Here is a 16,630-nt window from a genome sequence, read left to right on the forward strand (position 1 = left end):
ATGCTGGTGAGAATGATGGTTCCTCTATGGAGTGCAGCCAGAGCCAAGAATATAGCACCATTGCTAGCTTACTTGTACATGGATGCAGAAGGAAAATTAGGAAGGCAATAGTGATAGGCCATTCTATAGATAGGGGAACAGACTGGTGTTTCTGCGACTGCAGGTGTGAATCCAGGATGGTTCTAAAGTCAAGCACGTCACTAAGTGGCTGAAGACCACTGTGAGGGGACAGGGTGAACAGCCAGTGGTCATGATTCATATCAGTACCAAAGACAGAGGTAGAAAGAGGAATGGTGTCCTGCAGGCAGATTTTAGGGAGCTAGAAAACAAATAGGCAAGCAGGACCTCAAATTCAGTAATCCTCAATTACTCCCAGTACCATGTGTTAGTGAGTATCGAAATAGGAGGATAGAGCAAATGAATGTGTGGCTGGAGGCATGGTGCAGGATGGAGGACTTCATATTCCTGGGACATAGGAACTGGTCCTGGGGGAGGCAGGACCTGTTCAGGCCGAATGGGTTGCATCTAAACAGAGCCGGGACCAATGCCCTTATGGGACAGTTTTCTCGTGCTGTTCGGGAGGGTTTAAACTAACCTGGCAGGGAGATGGGAATCGGGAGGTAAGATTAGAGAGAAAAAGATGATGCATAAAGAATTGGAGGTGACTGATTGCATCAGAGTAAGAAATAGTAAGGCATTAAGTGAGGTCAGAGCAAGAGGGAATGCGATAAAGCCAAAATTTGCTCGTCCTGCTTTCTACCCTTAATGTCACCATTAGCGCACCCTTTAGCTAATATCACCACTGGCAACACCCCTTTGCCCTTTTGTCTATGACATCTTTGGCAATCTCTTCATTGCCTCCACCTACCACTGCCCTCTATCCAGCTTTACCTGTTCCACCCCCCTCAAACAGCTTATATTTCACCTCATTTCTAATTTTATTTAGTTCTAATGAATAGTCATTTGGATTCGAAGCATTAACTGTCTTCCTCTCCGCAGATGCTGTCAGACCTGCTGAGTTTTTCCAGCTACTTTTTTTTTGTTTCAGATTTCCAGCATCCGCAGTATTTTGCTTTTATCTTAAGGCCAAAATTAGGTTTACGTTGCAAACATGTGAACGCACAGTGCGTGGGAAATAAGGTTGGTAAGTTGCAGGCTCAGATAGAAGTCGGAATATGTTGTGTCAGTTATGGAGACTTTTCTCTTAAAAAAAGGTATTAGAGAGATCTTGCTCAAAAAGGGCAGGACTAGATACGAGGTTCAGTAAAGATAGGGAAGGAAAGAAAGGAGAAGTGGTGGCTCTATTGATGACAGGGGATATTACAATGCTGGAGAGAGAGAGGATATCCTGGAGGAGTCAAGGACAGAATCTATTTGTTTCGAACTAAGAAACTATAGAGATACCATTACTGGGTGTATTCCATAGGCTATCAACTGGTGGGAAAGATAGAGGAACAAGTTTGCAAGAAAACTTCAGAAGTGTAAAAATTAGAGGGCAGTTATAATGGGGACTTCAATTATCCTAATATAGACTTGGTTAGTAATTGTGTAAAGGGCAGAGTGTGTGAAGAGCTTCGGAAGTGTGCCCAGAAGAATTTTCTGGATCAGCATGTACCTGGCCCAATGAGGAAGGAGGCATTGCTGAATCTGATTCTAAGGAAAGAAGTGGTCAAATAAATCAAGTGTCAGTAGAGGAGCAGTTGGGAGGCAATGATGATAGTACCATGACATTTAGGTTACAGTAGCTATGGAAAAGGACAAGGAGCAATCTAGAGTAAAGTTAATTAATTGGAGGAGAGCCAATTTCAATGGGGTGAGATGGATCTGGGTCAGGGAAATTGGAATCAAAGATTGGCAGGCAAAACTGTAAGGGACAATGGGTTGTCTTTAAAGAGAAGATGGTTGGGGTACCATTAAGGTACATTCCCACAAGGCAGAAAGGCAGGCCAAACAAAGCAAGAGCTTCTTGATGACGAAAGTGATAGTGAGTAAGATGAAGCAGGAAAAGGGTTCACGTGACAGATGTCAGGTTGATGATACAAGTGAAAGCCAAGTTGAATACAGAAAGTTCAGAGGGGAAGTGAAAAAAGAAAAGAGAAGCAAAGGTGAAGTATGAGAAGAGCCTGGCAACTAACATAAAAAGAGTCGAGAAGCCTTCAATAGCTAAATAGAAAGTAAAAAGGTGGTAAAATGAAGAGTGAGGCTGACAAAGGACCAAAGAGGAGACTTATACCTGGAGACACAGTGCAGGCTGAGGCACTAAATGAGCACTTTGCATCTGCCTTTATCCAGGAAGAAGGTGCTGCCAAATTCATAGTGAAAGAGAGGTAGTTGAGACACTGCATAGGTTAAAAATTGATGAAGGGAAGCTAATAGGAAGGCTGACTGTGCTTAAAGTTGATAAGTTAACAGGACCGGATGAGATGCATCCAATAATATAGCTATCCCTCATTTAGCACTCGTAATGTGTTCCTAAAAGAAAAAAAGGCATGCTAAACAAAAATTATTTTCCCATAAGAAAACCTATAATAAGGGTGGGTTATGTTCCTGACCTGCAATTTTTACTTTAAAAACCTATTGACTACCTTGAACCTAACAAGCCCAAAAATCTTCCTCTTAACTCTCAATAACTTAAGAGTTCTTAATAACAGTCGCTTGGTAGTACAGAATTGAATATTGCTGAAAAGAGAGACATGTTGCTGAAGTTTTTCATCTTGCACTCATCAGGACAAATGCAAGAATGCCAAATTTCAAATGATGATAATTTGTACTACAGGAGAAAAGGGTGCTGCTTGGTTGACAAGTTGACTCTGAGTGGCCGAGATGTTGCCGTGAAGAAAGCAATGAGGAAGTATAGGCTCCCCACGTTCTGGGTAATTCAAAACAGGCGCAAGGCTTGATTATATCCCTTTTGTTTGCAGAAAGCAGGTCCTGAGTATGAACGTATGTTGCTTCTCGCAACAGTAAATGAGCCACATTACAAGCTCGACTGATTATCTGAAGTTGGTTATTAGTGTAGCTATTAGCGCACTAGGACTGTTCAGCAACTGCTGCTCAACCACATAATGACATCGAACAGTAGTCATAAAAGCAAAAAACTGCGGATGCTGGAAATCCAAAACAAAAACAGAAACAGAAATACCTGGAAAAACTCAGCAGGTCTGGCAGCATCAGTGGAGGAGAGCACAGTTGACGTTTTGAGTCCTCATGACCCTTCAACAGAACTGAACAGTAGTCATTTTGTTTTGGGTTTTGCAAGCATGTGCAAACTACAAATTGTACTTAACCAGCCTGCTCTTGGGAGACACTTATACTGAGGGGAGTAAGGATAGAAACTGGAAGCATTGGCCATAATTTTCCAACCGTCCATGGACACAACCCTCCACAGGACTGAAGAATTGCAAATGTAACACTCACAGGCCAGTCATTTTAATCTGATGGTGGGAAAACTTTTAGAAACGATAATAGGGACAAAATTGATCACTTGAACAAATGTGGATTAATTAAGGAAAGCTGGCATGGGTCTATTGCGGGCAAACCATGTGTAACTAACTTGACTGAGTTTTTTGATGAGCTAACAGAGAGGGTTGATGAGGGTAATGTGGTTGATGTAGTGTACATGGACTTTCAAAAGGCATTTGATAGAGTGCTATATAACAGGCTTGTTCAGCAAAGTTAAAGTCTGTGGAATAAAAGGGAGAGTGGCGGCATGGATACAGAGTTTGCTGAATGACAGGAAACAAAGTAGTGGTGCACAGTTGTTTTTTGGACTGGAGGAAGGTGTATAGTGGGGTTCATCAGGAATCAATATTAGAGCCACTGCTTTACTTGGACTATATTCTTGACCTAGACATGGATGTACAGGGCACAATTTCAATATTTGCAGATGACACACACACTTGAAATGTACTGTGAGCCATGAAGAGGATCGTGATAAATCACAAGAGGACATAGACAGGCTGGTGGAATGGGTAGACCCATGGCAGATGAAATTTAATGCAGATAAGTGTGAAGTGAAGTAAGGAGAAGAGGTATAAAATAAGGAATACAATCCTAGAGTGGGTGCAAAAGCAGAGAAACCTGGCAGTATATGTGCATAAACCTTTAAAGGTGGCAGGTCAGGTTAAGTATTTAATAAGGCACCCGGGATCTTGGGCCTTATAAATACAGACATAGAGTACAAAAGCAAGGAGGGTATGATGAGTCCTTATAAAATATTGGTTCAGCCTCAGTGGAGTGTTGTGTCTTATTCTGGGCATCACACTTGTCACACTTTAGGAAGGATGCGATGGCATTAGAGAGGGTGCGGAAAAGATTTACAAAAATAACTTCAGGGATGAGAACCTTCAGTTATGAGGATAGATTGGAGAAGTTGGTGCTGTTCTCTTTCGGGATGTGAAAGTTAAGAGGCAATTTAATCAAGATGTTCAAAGTTATGAGGAGTTAGGACAGAGTAGATGAGGAAAATTGTTCCCATTGGCAGAAGAGTACCATGAGGGCCCAATTTAAGATAAAAGAACCAACCGCCACTTGAGGAAAAACGTTCTGATGCAGCAAGTGGTTTGGATCTGGAATGCATTGCCTGTGAGTGAATCTGCCTCCTCCACAATTGTGGCTTTCACAAGGGTATTGGATAATATTTGAAGAGAAAACAAATTGCAGGACCTCAACAAAGATTGGGTAGTGGTGCTAGCTGATTTGCTCTTGCAGAGATTTGGCAAGGACACAGTGGGCTGAGTGGCCTTTCCTGTGTTGCAACCATTCTCTAATTCTATGAAATGAGAGTAAAACTGAAGCCTGCAAAGAAAAAGAAAACAAAATAGGGGCGGAGATTACAGCCTGAAATTCTTGAACTTATTGCTTAGTCCAGAAGGCTGTGAAGTGCCTAATCGAAAGATGAGGTACTGTTCCTCAATTTACTTTGAGCTTCATTGATTACCTTTGGCCTGTTGTCATTTTACCTTACCCCAATATATTATCTAAAATAAAGGAGTATGCTACTCTCCATTATGACCAATTCTTCCTTGTTATGTTTCAACAAGAGATTTTTGTGGGCAAAAACTGCATTTATGCAAATTTGAAATATGTATTGTCAAATAGCAAACACTTATTTTTATAGTACTATTGAAGCATAGCCATATATGCATTTTCAATTTGTGATTGCTCATTAAGATGAAGGATCATTGCCTTAAAAGAAAGGACACATCTCTATTTTGGGCATTCAGTGTTGGTCTTAAATACTCCCAGATTACTATGGGTTAGTTGCAGGGTAAAGCCCCGCCCTATGTTTAGCTCAAAGAATGTGCCTAAAACAGCCTCAGAACACAAACTAACCTGTCCCAAATTTCCTTGTGTTTCACAATTGGAATGCCACCTCTTGCTGATCTGTGTTTTGAGTCTCTCATCCACACCTACACCCACTGGAGAACAAGTTTTTAAAAATTAGTTTACGTGATGTTGCTGGCTAGGCCAGCATTTATATTTATTGCCAATCCCAAATCTCAGACTTGAAAGGAAAGCAGTTAAATCTGTTGGGTCCCAATACCTTCGCAGAATACAATTCCCAGAGTCTGGGAAGAGTGTCCTGCAGTCAGCATCACAATCTGCACTGGAGTGCTGCTTTAGGAGTTCGGTGAGGAGGGAACGAGGTGATCCTTTGAGTACTGTGAATACGGTCGGGCAAGTGTTTTCTACTTTTATCGCTTAATAAGGTCTCATTTTGTGGTTTATCGTTTGTAAGGGCTATGTTCTGTAACAACGAGGAGCAGGAAAGAAGGGCCCTAGAGTAATTGATGATATTTGATATTAAGTATCTTCCAAAAGGTTTAATTTAATTTAAAGGGGTAAGTCATGGCAGGAGAGCTTAAAGCCGTTGTGTACTCCTGCTCTATGTGGGAAGTCGGGAACATTTCCAATGCCCAGGGCCAGCATGTGTGCGGGAAGTGTCTCCAACTGCAGCTCCTGGAAGCCCGAATTTCGGAGCTGGAGTGGCGGCTGGGGACACTGGAGCATCCGCGAGGCGGAGAGTATTGTGGATAGCACGTACAGAGAGGTGGTCACACCGCAGGCTAATAGCCCACAGACAGGAAGGGAATGGGTGACCACCAGGCAGAGCAAGAGGACTAGGCAAGCAGTGCAGGAATCTCCTGCGGCTATTCCCCTACAAAACAGATATACTGCTTTGGATACTATTGAGGGGAATGGCCTCTCAGGGGAAAGCAGCAACAGCCAAATTCATTGCACTACGGTTGGCTCTGCTGCACAGGGGAAGAGTAAAAAGTGTGGGAATGCGATAGTTATAAGGGATTCAATTGCAGTGGGAATAGATAGCCGTTTCTGCAGCCACAAACAAGACTCCAGGATGGTATGTTGCCTCCCTGGTGCTAGGGTCAAGGATGTCTCAGAGCGGCTACAGGACATTCTGAAGGGGGAGGGTGAACAGCCAGTGGTCATGGTACACGTTGGTACAGATGACATAGGTAAAAATAGGGATGAGGTCCTAAAAGCAGAATATATGGAGCTAAGAAGTAAGTTGAAAAGTAGGACCTTAAAGGTAGTGATCTCAGGATTAGCACCAGTGCCACGTGCTAGTCAGAGTAGAAATAGCAGGATATATCAGATGAATACGTGGCTGACGAGATGGTGTGAGGGGGAGGGTTTCAGATTCCTGGGACATTGGGACCGGTTTTGGAGGAGGTGGGACCAGTACAAACTGGACGGGTTTCACCAGGACAGGACCGGGACTGATGTCCTAGGGGGAATATTTGCTAAAGTGGTTGGGGAGGGTTTAAACTAAAATGGCAGGGGGGGTGGGAACCTATGCAAGGAGTCAGAGGAGGGGGAATCAAGGACAAGAACAAAACACAGAAAGGGGAATAAGAAAAGTGATAGGCAGAGAAATCAAGGACAAGAATCAAACGGGGACTCAGTTAAAAATAATGGGAATGGGAAAAGTAATGTTAAAAAGACAAGCCTTAAGGCTTTGTGCCTTAACGCGAGGAACATTCGCAATAAAGTGGATGAAGTAACCGCGCAAATAGATCTAAACAGGTATGATATAGTCAGGATTACAGAGACATGGCTGCAGGGTGACCAGGGATGGGAACTGAACATCCAGTATTTAGATATTCAGTATTTAGGAAGGACAGACAAAAAAGTAAAGGCGGTGGAGTTGCATTGCTGGTTAAAGAGGAAATTAACGCAATAATGAGGAAGGATATTAGCTCCGACGATGTGGAATCTGTATGGGTAGAGCTGAGAAACGCGAAGAGGCAAAAAACATTAGTGGGGGTTGTATATAGACCCACAAACTGTAGTGGTGATGTTGCGAATGGCATTAAACAGGAAATTAGAGATGCATGCAATGAAGGAACATTTGTAATTATGGGTGACTTTAAACTGCATATAGATTGGGCAAATCAAATTAGTAACAATACTGTAGAGGAGGAATTCCTGGAGTGTATACAGGATGATTTTTCTGGACCAATACATGGAGGAACCAGCTAGATAACGGGCCATCCTAGACTGGGTATTGTGTAATGAGAAAGGAATAATTGTGCAACGAGACCTGGGTATCCTCGTACACCAGTCGCTGAAGGTAAGCATGCAGGTGTAGCAGGCAGTAAAGAAGGCAAATGGTATATTGGCCTTCATAGCGAGAGGATTCAAGTACAGGAGCAGGGATGTCTTGCAGCAATTATACAGGGCCTTGGTGAGACCACACCTGGAATATTGTGTGCAGTTTTGGTCTCCTTATCTGAGGAAGCATGTTCTTGCTATAGAGGGAGTGCAGCAAAGATTTACCTGACTGATTCCTGGGATGGCGGGACTGACATATGAGGAGAGATTGAGTCGGTTAGGATTATATTCGCTGGAGTTCAGAAGAATGAGGGGGGATCTCATAGAAACCTATATAATTCTAACAGGTCTAGACAGTGTAGATGCAGGAAGGATGTTCCCGATGGCGGGGGAGTCCAGAACCAGGGGTCACAGTCTGAGGATATGGGGTAGACCTGAGATGAGGAGAAATTTCTTCACCCAGAGAGCGGTGTCCCACCCATTTCCCACAGCTGTGCTCAACCCCCACCCCACTCCCCCTCCAAGAACCTCAATAGGGCTCCCCGGGTCCTCACTTGCCACCCCACTAGCCTCCGCATTGAAAAGGTCATCCTCTGCCATTTCCACCATTTCCAGCATAAGGGCACCACCAAGCATATCTTTCCCTCCCCGTCCCTATCAGCACTGCAAAGGAACCGTTCCCTCCGTGACACCTTGGTCCACTCCTCAATCACCCACACCTCGTCCCCTTCCCATGGCACCTTCCCATACAATCTCAGGAAGCATAACATCTCCCTTTTAACTTCCTTTCTCCTCACCATCCAAGACGCCAAGCACTCCTTCCAGGCGAAGCAGCAATTTACTTGCACTTCTTTCAATTTAGTATACTGTATTCGCTGCTCACAGTGTGGTCTTCCCTGCATTGGGGAGACCAAATGCAAATTGGCTGACAGCTTTGGAGAGCATCTCCACTCAGTTCACAAACATGAGCTTGAGTTTCCAGTTCCCTGCCAGTTTAATTCACCATCTTGCTCTCACACTCAGATTTCTATCCTCAGCCTGCTGTAGTGTTCCAGTGAAGCTCAACGCAAGCTTGAGGAACAGCACCTCATCTTTTGATTAGGCACTTTACAGCCTCCTGGACTCAACATTGAGTTCAACAATTTCAGACCTGTCCCCCATTTTGATTTTTTTTCTTGCCAAGTGCCAGTTTGAATCATGTTTTTCATGCTTTTGCTTTTGGACAGAGCTGTTCATTATCCTGGCATTTACACTCACTCTGGACACATGCTTTGTCTCTTTACTACAACTATTACCATGCCCTTTACCTTTTGTTCCATGACATCTTTGTCATGTAATCTCTTCAACCCTCTACCCTATCCCTGACCTTCCTTTTAGTTCTTCTTCTCCCTCTCCCCTTTCAATGGCATAAAGACCATGTCAACTAACTGTACAAGAAATAAGTAAAAACAAAAATAATTTTACAATGCTGCTTTGCATCATTTAATTGAGCTTGGTAAAATCTTTAGATAAACATAATTAATCACATGCTAGGCACAGATATCACATCATATTTCTACCCCCCTTCAGTTCTGAAGAAGAGTTGTATTCATCTCGAAACATTAACCCTATTTCTCTCTCCAGAAGCTGCCAGACCTGCTAAGTATTTCCAGCTCTTTTTGTTCTTATATTAAATGGCCAGTTCTGACACTGCAGTTGTAATAACTCTTTTTTTTGGATATCTTAAATGTTCAAACTGGTTTCACAAGTTTCTTGATTCTGTCAAGCATTCCAACTATCATTAGTTAAATCAACTAAGATCATTTGTGCTCATAAGAAGAAATTACATTGTGGGTACCATAGTGACCCAGGCAGACACATGAACAAGGTTAATTTTTCAAACTTTTGGTGGAAAACCTGAATCATAATCATGACAAACTCCTGTTTTTGTAGCTAGGCAGGGTGACATAATTTTTTTCAGCCAACTCCATCAACCCTTGGATTACAAGATATGCCCATTTTAATTTTCACTATTAAAACCATGAAAAGTGTATTTTCGTAACAGTTTTAATGTGATTATTTACTGTAGCTACAGAAATGTACACAGCAATAGATATCCAGTTAAGTATTCAACTGATTTCTATCACTTTTTTATACTTAGCATAAACAGAAGACAATGGCCTGTCGGCGTGCGGAGGCGGGCCCGACATGCCAGCATGTAAAATGACGCGTGATGATGTCGGGCGTGTATTCTGACGTCATTGCGCTGTCTCGCGATGTTTCGTTCAGCGGGCGCGCGCCAGAGTCCGCTGTGCGCCCACCGAAAACTAATAGGCCTATTAAGGCCATTAATGAATTAATTAGTGTCATTGTTAACGCTGCCCGTCCAACCTTAAAGTTGGCGGGCAGGCGAAAAGGCCTTTACGCTTTTTAGGAAACCTCACCCGCGAGCGGGTTGAGGCTTCCTAAAGCTTTTATGAATCAAATAAAAAAGTTTTGTGAAATATAAAAATATGTCCCATCTCATGTGACACAGTCACATGAGAGGGAACATGTTTAATAAAATTTCTTTTCCATTTATTTAATTATTTCAATAGCGATTCAATCTCCCTGAGGCAGCTCTGTGCCCCAGGGAGGTTGAAGTGCTCTTTTGTGTGCATGCGCAAAAGAGCGCTGGCCCCTACTCTCCCCCCGCCTGCACAGGTAGCACTGAGCGCTATTGCTCCCGCCTTACGCTGGGCGGGCCTTAATTGGCCTGCCCATGTAGAATGGCGGCGCAGAGCCAATCGCGTGCGGCGGTTGGCTCCGCGACTGCTCCTGGCGAGCCCGCCCGCCGACTGAAAAATTCAGGCTAATGTGTTTCATCAAAATGGGTGTGAATGGAAGCTTCAAAAGAAAAGTATAAACCTGAGAGTTAGTCACCCTACATTGTTCTCTCAAATCTCCTAGCAGTCAGTTACATCACATCATCATAAGAAGCCTGGAACAGATGGCACTCATTTTCTTGGTTTGACAATGGTAACCCAAAACTGTTGCAAATTACACATCCTCTGCTCACCCTATCGCCATCAAATTCTTAGACATGCTTTTGACACCTCTGGAACTTCTTGCTGGATTTCCATCCTCCTCCCTCTAAATAATAATTTGTCCATACATGATGCAACTTTCTAAAACACAGCCAGGTGTATCTTTGCTGACCTACACTGTCTCCTGTCCACCAATGAATTGATTTAAAATTTCATGTCTTCATCGTCAAATCCCTCCACAGTCTCTTCTCTACATCCTTCTTCCTACTGCTTACTCTTTGGGGCAGAATCTAAAGTCACCTTGGCCTTGTCCTCTGGGATTCCTGTCTACACCTCTCTACACAGCTGATTTTCCTTTGAGGTGCACAGTCTGGAGTGCTCCTGCCCAGTAATACCACTGTGAGATCAGGACCAATTTGAACCCTGGACTTAATTTACATACAGCTGAAAAACTGGCAGCATCAGTGGAGAGAGAAACAGAGCTAACATTGCAAGATAGCTTGCAAGTGGTACTTCCAATAAAAACCAAAGTAAAAGTGACATTTAACTAATTAGGCAAGCAAAAACATTCAAACAAGAAAACTAACAACTATTCATGAGGGATACAAGTATGGATGGTGCAAGGTAGATTCCTGGAATTGGTCTCCAACTGGAATGGATAAGGAAAATTCAGGGGAAGAGCCCTCAACAGGCATTCAGCACACATCTGATCTCCTGGTCCCTGGTCCCTAAAAAAAAACTTTAGCTGCTTTTCTGGGTGGCATCCACTGGGGCAAGTTGCTTTGTTTTGAAAGGACAATTGGCATGTCGAAAAATACGGATGTGCATGTCACTGGTAAGCCTCATTATCTCAATGATGGTTTACTATACAGTATAACTGCCTGTTTCTCATTTTTTCTATATTAGGAAAAGATGAACTGAGGTTAGGAATGGGAGTGCAGCATACCAAAGGATACCTTCCACTGAAACACATTATGTAAGCTGTTGATACAGCTGTGTGGAAACTCTGGCTTTGACAATGAGGCTGGAAACATGAAATAATCTCACATTGTGAAGCTTGAGATCTTTGCAGTTGACCTTTAAACGCAAAATCTGAGTGTGCTGCTTGTAACATGATGTATGGCTCAATATTTTACTTCCCTGATTTACTGCCTGCAAACCATTTAATTTATTACTCCTGTCAGTTGAAATTCAGCTGGTACAGTGCCGCTCATACATTTTGTTTTATGGGGTGCATTAAATTGTCATGTATTTAATAACCTACCATGTATAATGAGCACAATGGAAGTCTGATGTGGAGTGCAGAATATATATTGACCCTTCCATGGTATTTCATCAATTATCAAGACTGTGTCTAAAATCTATAGGATATTGTAGTGTAAATGATCTGTGATATGATACACATTGCTTATTTCACTCTCATTAAGAGAAAAACCATAAAACACTTCATTTATTATAATTGTTTGGATTTCTCTTAAAAGTAGTATTAATAAAAGAACATGTGCTGTAATTGAGGGGATTGGATGTTTCAAACTTGTTTCTTTTGTTCAGCTGCAAACATGGTCCGAGACACAGATGTTGTAAACATTATGAAGACAACTGCATCTCCTACTGCATTAAAGTGAGTACTTTTTTAATAAAGCCAGCAATGCCTCATTAGCATTAGTCACAAACCATGGTTATTTTGACATCAGATACCAAGTTCATAACCTGGGTGGTTCTTTTAACTAAAAGATTAGTTATGTGGGTCTGAAATCAGAAATGCTGGAAAAGTAGTGATTTGGCGTGGAATATAATATGTTTGAAATCCGGGCTCACGTCCAAGTTTTTGTTACGTGAGGTAAGTTGTTTCAGTCCCTTAACTTTCTGTACAATGCTTCTGTTTATTGTAAAAGGGTAATTGACTTTTTTCAGCAATATTAAAGAAAAGCAATTTTTAACTTCACCCTGTTTTCCATATTTTGTGGTACTTTTCAATCCTAACTTTAAATAAAATTAATGACATTGTCTTTATCATATTTTAATTGTTAGGCATTAGCCTAACGATTAAGGAATGAAACCGGACAAACCACCCGGCATCGACCTAGGCACCGGAAACGACAATGGCAATCTCAGCCCTGTCGACCCTGCAAAGTCCTCCTTACTAACATCTGGGGGCTCGTGCCAAAATTGGGAGAGCTGTCTCACAGACTAGTCAAGCAATATAGTCATTCTCACAGAGTCATACCTTACAGATAATGTCCCAGACACCACCACCATCACCATCCCTGGGTATATCCTGTCCCACCGGCAGGACAGGCCCAGCAAAGGTGGCGGCACAGTCAGGAGGGAGTTGCCCTGGGAGTCCTCAACATCGACTCTGAACCCCATGAAGTCTCATGGCATCAGGTCAAACATGGGCAAAGAAACCTCCTGCTCATTACCACATACTGCCCACCCTCAGCTGATGAGTCAGTACTCCTCCATGTTGAACATCATTTGGAAGAAGAACTGAGGGTGGCAAGGGTGCAGAATGTACTCTGGGTGGGGGACTTCAATGTCCATCACCAAGAGTAGCTTGGTACACCACTACTGACCAAACTGGCCAAGTCCTAAATGAAATCGCTGCTAGACTGGGTCAGCGGCAGGTGGTGAGGGAAAAACATACTTACCCTCATCCTCACCAACCTTCCTGCCGCAGATGCATCTGTCCATGACAGTATCGGTAGGAGTGACCACTGCACAGTCATTGTGGAGACGAAGTCCCGCCTTCACATTGAGGATACCCTCCATTGTGTTGTGTGGCACCACCACTGTGCTAAATGGGACAGATTTCGAACAGATCTAGAAACTTAAGACTGGGCATCCGTGAGGCGCTGTGGGCCATCAGCAGCAGCAGAATTGTACTCGAACACCATCTGTAACTTCATGGCCCGGCATATCCCCCACTCTACCATTACCATCAAGCCAGCGGATGAACCCTGGTTCAATGAAGAGAGCAGGAGGGCATGCCAGGAGCAGCACTAGGCACACCTAAAAATGAGGTGTCAACCTGGTGAAGCTTTGATACAGGACTACTTGCCAAACAGCATAAGCAGCAAGTGATAGACAGAGCTAAGCGATCCCACAACCAACGGATCAGCTCTAAGTTCTGCAGTCCTGCCACATTAGGTCGTGAATGGTGGTGGACAATTAAACAACTCACTGGAGGAAGAGGCTCCACAAATATCCCCATTCTCAATGATGGAGGAGCCCCGCACAGCAGTGCAAAAGATTAGGCTGAAGCATTTGCAACAATCTTCAGCCAGAAGTGCCAAGCGGATGATCCATCTCGGCCTCCTCCGGAGGTCCCTAGCCTCACAGATGCCAGTCTTCAGCCAATTCGATTCACTCCACGTGATATCAAGAAACGGCTGAAGGCACTGGATACTGCAAAGGCTATGGGCCCTGACTATATTCCGGCAATAGTACTGAAGACTTGTGCTCCAGAACTTGCTGTGCCCCTAGCCATGCTGTTCCAGTACAGCTACAACACTGGCATCTACCCGGCTATGTGGAAAATTGCCCAGGTATGTCCTGTACACAAAAAGCAGGACAAATCTAACCTGGCCAATTACCGCCCCATCAGTCTACTCTTGATCATCAGTAAGGTAATGGAAGGGGTCATCAGCAGTGCTATCAAGCGGCACTTGCTTAGCATTACCCTATTCACTGATGCCAAGTTTGGGTTCCGCCAGGGCCACTGAACTCCTGATCTCATTGTAGCCTTGGTTCAAACATGGACATAAGAGCTGAACTCCAGAAGTGAGGTGAGAGAGACTGCCCTTGACAAGAAGGCAGCATTTGACAGAATATGGTATCAAGGAGCCCTAGCAAAACTGGAGCCAATGGGAATCAGGGGGGAAACTCTCCACTGGTTGGAGTCATGCCTAGCACAAAGGAAGATGGTTGTGGTTGTTGGAGGTCAGTTACCTCAGCTCCAGGACATCACTGCACATGTTCCTCGGGGCAGTGTCCTAGGCCCAACCATCTTCAGCCACTTCAAGACCTTCTGGCCATCATAAGGTCAGAAGTGGGGATGTTCGCTGATGATTAGTTGTGAGCATCGTGCATTTACGACTCCTCAGATACTGAAGGATACATGTCCAAATGCGGCAAGATCTGGACAATATCCATGCTTGGGCTGACAAGTGGCAAGTAACATTCGTGCCACACAAGTGTCAGGCAATGACCATCTCCAACATGAGAAAATCCAACCATCGCCCCTTGATGTTCAGGCATTGCCATTACTTAATCCCCCACTATCAACGTCCTGGGGGTTACCATTGACCAGAAACTAAACTGGACTAGTCATATAAATACTGTTGCTACAAGAGCAGGCCAGAGGCTAGGAATCAGGTGACAAGTAACTCACCTCCTGACCCCTCAAAGCCTGTCCACCATCTACAAGGCACAAGTCAGGAGTTGACGGAATACTGTCCACTTTCCTGGATAAGTGCAGCTCCCACAACACTGAAGAAGCTGGACACCGTCCAGGACAAAGCAGCCCGCTTCACTGGCACCACATCCACAAACATTCACTCCCTCCACCACTGACGCATAGTAGCAGCAGTGTGTACCATCTACAAGATGCACCACAGGAATTCACCTAGGCTCCTTAGACAGCAGCTTCCAAGCCCACGACCACTACCACCTAGAAGGACAAGGACAGCAGATAGATGGGAACACCACCACCTAGAAGTTCCCCTCCAAGTAACTCACCATCCTGATTTGGAAATTTATCGCCGTTGCTTCACTGTCGCTGGGTCAAAATCCTGGAACTCCTTTCTTAACAGCACTGTGGGTGTACCTATGCCACATGGACTGCAGTGGTACAAGAAGGCAGCTAGGGATGGGCAATTAATGCTGGCCCAGCCAGCGAAGCCCACATCCTGTAAATGCATTTCTAAAAAAAGCTTCTTTAAAACCATGTTCCATTTTCACATGCAAAAGCAAAATATTGCGGATGCTGGAAATACTCAACAGGTTAGGCAGCAACTGTGGAGAGGAAAAAAAAGAGTTAAGTTTTCAGATTGATGATCTTGCATTAGAATTCCAGACCATCTTCCATTAGCACATTTTTTTTTTTAAACAATGACATCACATTAAAATTGCTTTAAAACAGTTAACCAGATCTTTCACCAACTTCATTGTTATCCTTGCGTCATCGAACAGCAGGTTCTCCTAACATTTACTTTTTTTTAATGTCACCTTTTTGACTGGGGGAAGAGATTGAAGATGTGAATCCTTATCTTTCAGTTACTTTCTTTCTTGCTGTCCTTCCCGTGACTATTTTTCACCAAATCCAGTCAAGAGAGCAGGCCAGCAGTCCCGGCCAGTCCTGACCTAAGCACTTTAAAATAAGATGTGTGCTGAATGACTATCGCTTGCATCCCTCGTGAATAGTTGTTAGTTTTCTTCTTTGAATGCTATTGCTTCCCTAATCAGTTGAATGTCACTTTTCCTTTTTTTTTATTGCAAGTGTTTCTTTCTCCACAGATGCTGCCAAACTGCTGAGTATTTCCAGCATTTTCTCTTTTTATTATGTGAAGTATCTGTGCTGGTCCCTAGTAGAGTATTGCTTCAGGGCTGAAGCAGGAATTTAGAAAGCTCAAGACTGGGGCTGTGGAAATTATCAATACTGCGCACTGGATTTCAAACTATTCACATATGGTGCCATTGGAGATCAACAGATAACTTTCTAATCACACATTACTACCTTTAAATTATGAAATAACCTTTTTGAAGGGAGAATTACATTAGAACAGCAGAATTTAGAAGAACAAAAAAATACTGCAGATGCTGGAAACCTGAAATGAAAAACAGAAAACGCTGGAAGAAGTCAGCAGTTCTGACAGCATCTGTGGAGAGAGGAACAGCGTTAATGTTTCAGGTCAACGACCTTTCATCAGAATTCAGAAGGACCCTTGTATCCTCCACCAGTCCTAGGTGGAGGATACCAAATAACCAAACTGATATTATTTCAAAGGGGCAGTTTGTTGGTCACAGTAAGGGATGTCCATGGAAAT

At 43.5% G+C, this 16,630-nt stretch overlaps 1 protein-coding gene across 1 annotated transcript in view; it reads left to right on the plus strand.

Moving 5' to 3' along the window:
* Positions 1–16,630, plus strand: part of tmem135 (transmembrane protein 135) — a 480,064-nt gene that overhangs the window by 431,552 nt on the left and 31,882 nt on the right. The window contains exon 9 of the mRNA XM_078545746.1: positions 12,135–12,204. Coding sequence (XP_078401872.1) covers positions 12,135–12,204 — 70 coding nt within the window. The remainder of the gene's footprint in view (positions 1–12,134; positions 12,205–16,630) is intronic.

Source organism: Cetorhinus maximus, chromosome 7 (genome assembly GCF_964194155.1).
Source record: "Cetorhinus maximus chromosome 7, sCetMax3.hap1.1, whole genome shotgun sequence".
NCBI lineage: Eukaryota > Metazoa > Chordata > Chondrichthyes > Lamniformes > Cetorhinidae > Cetorhinus > Cetorhinus maximus.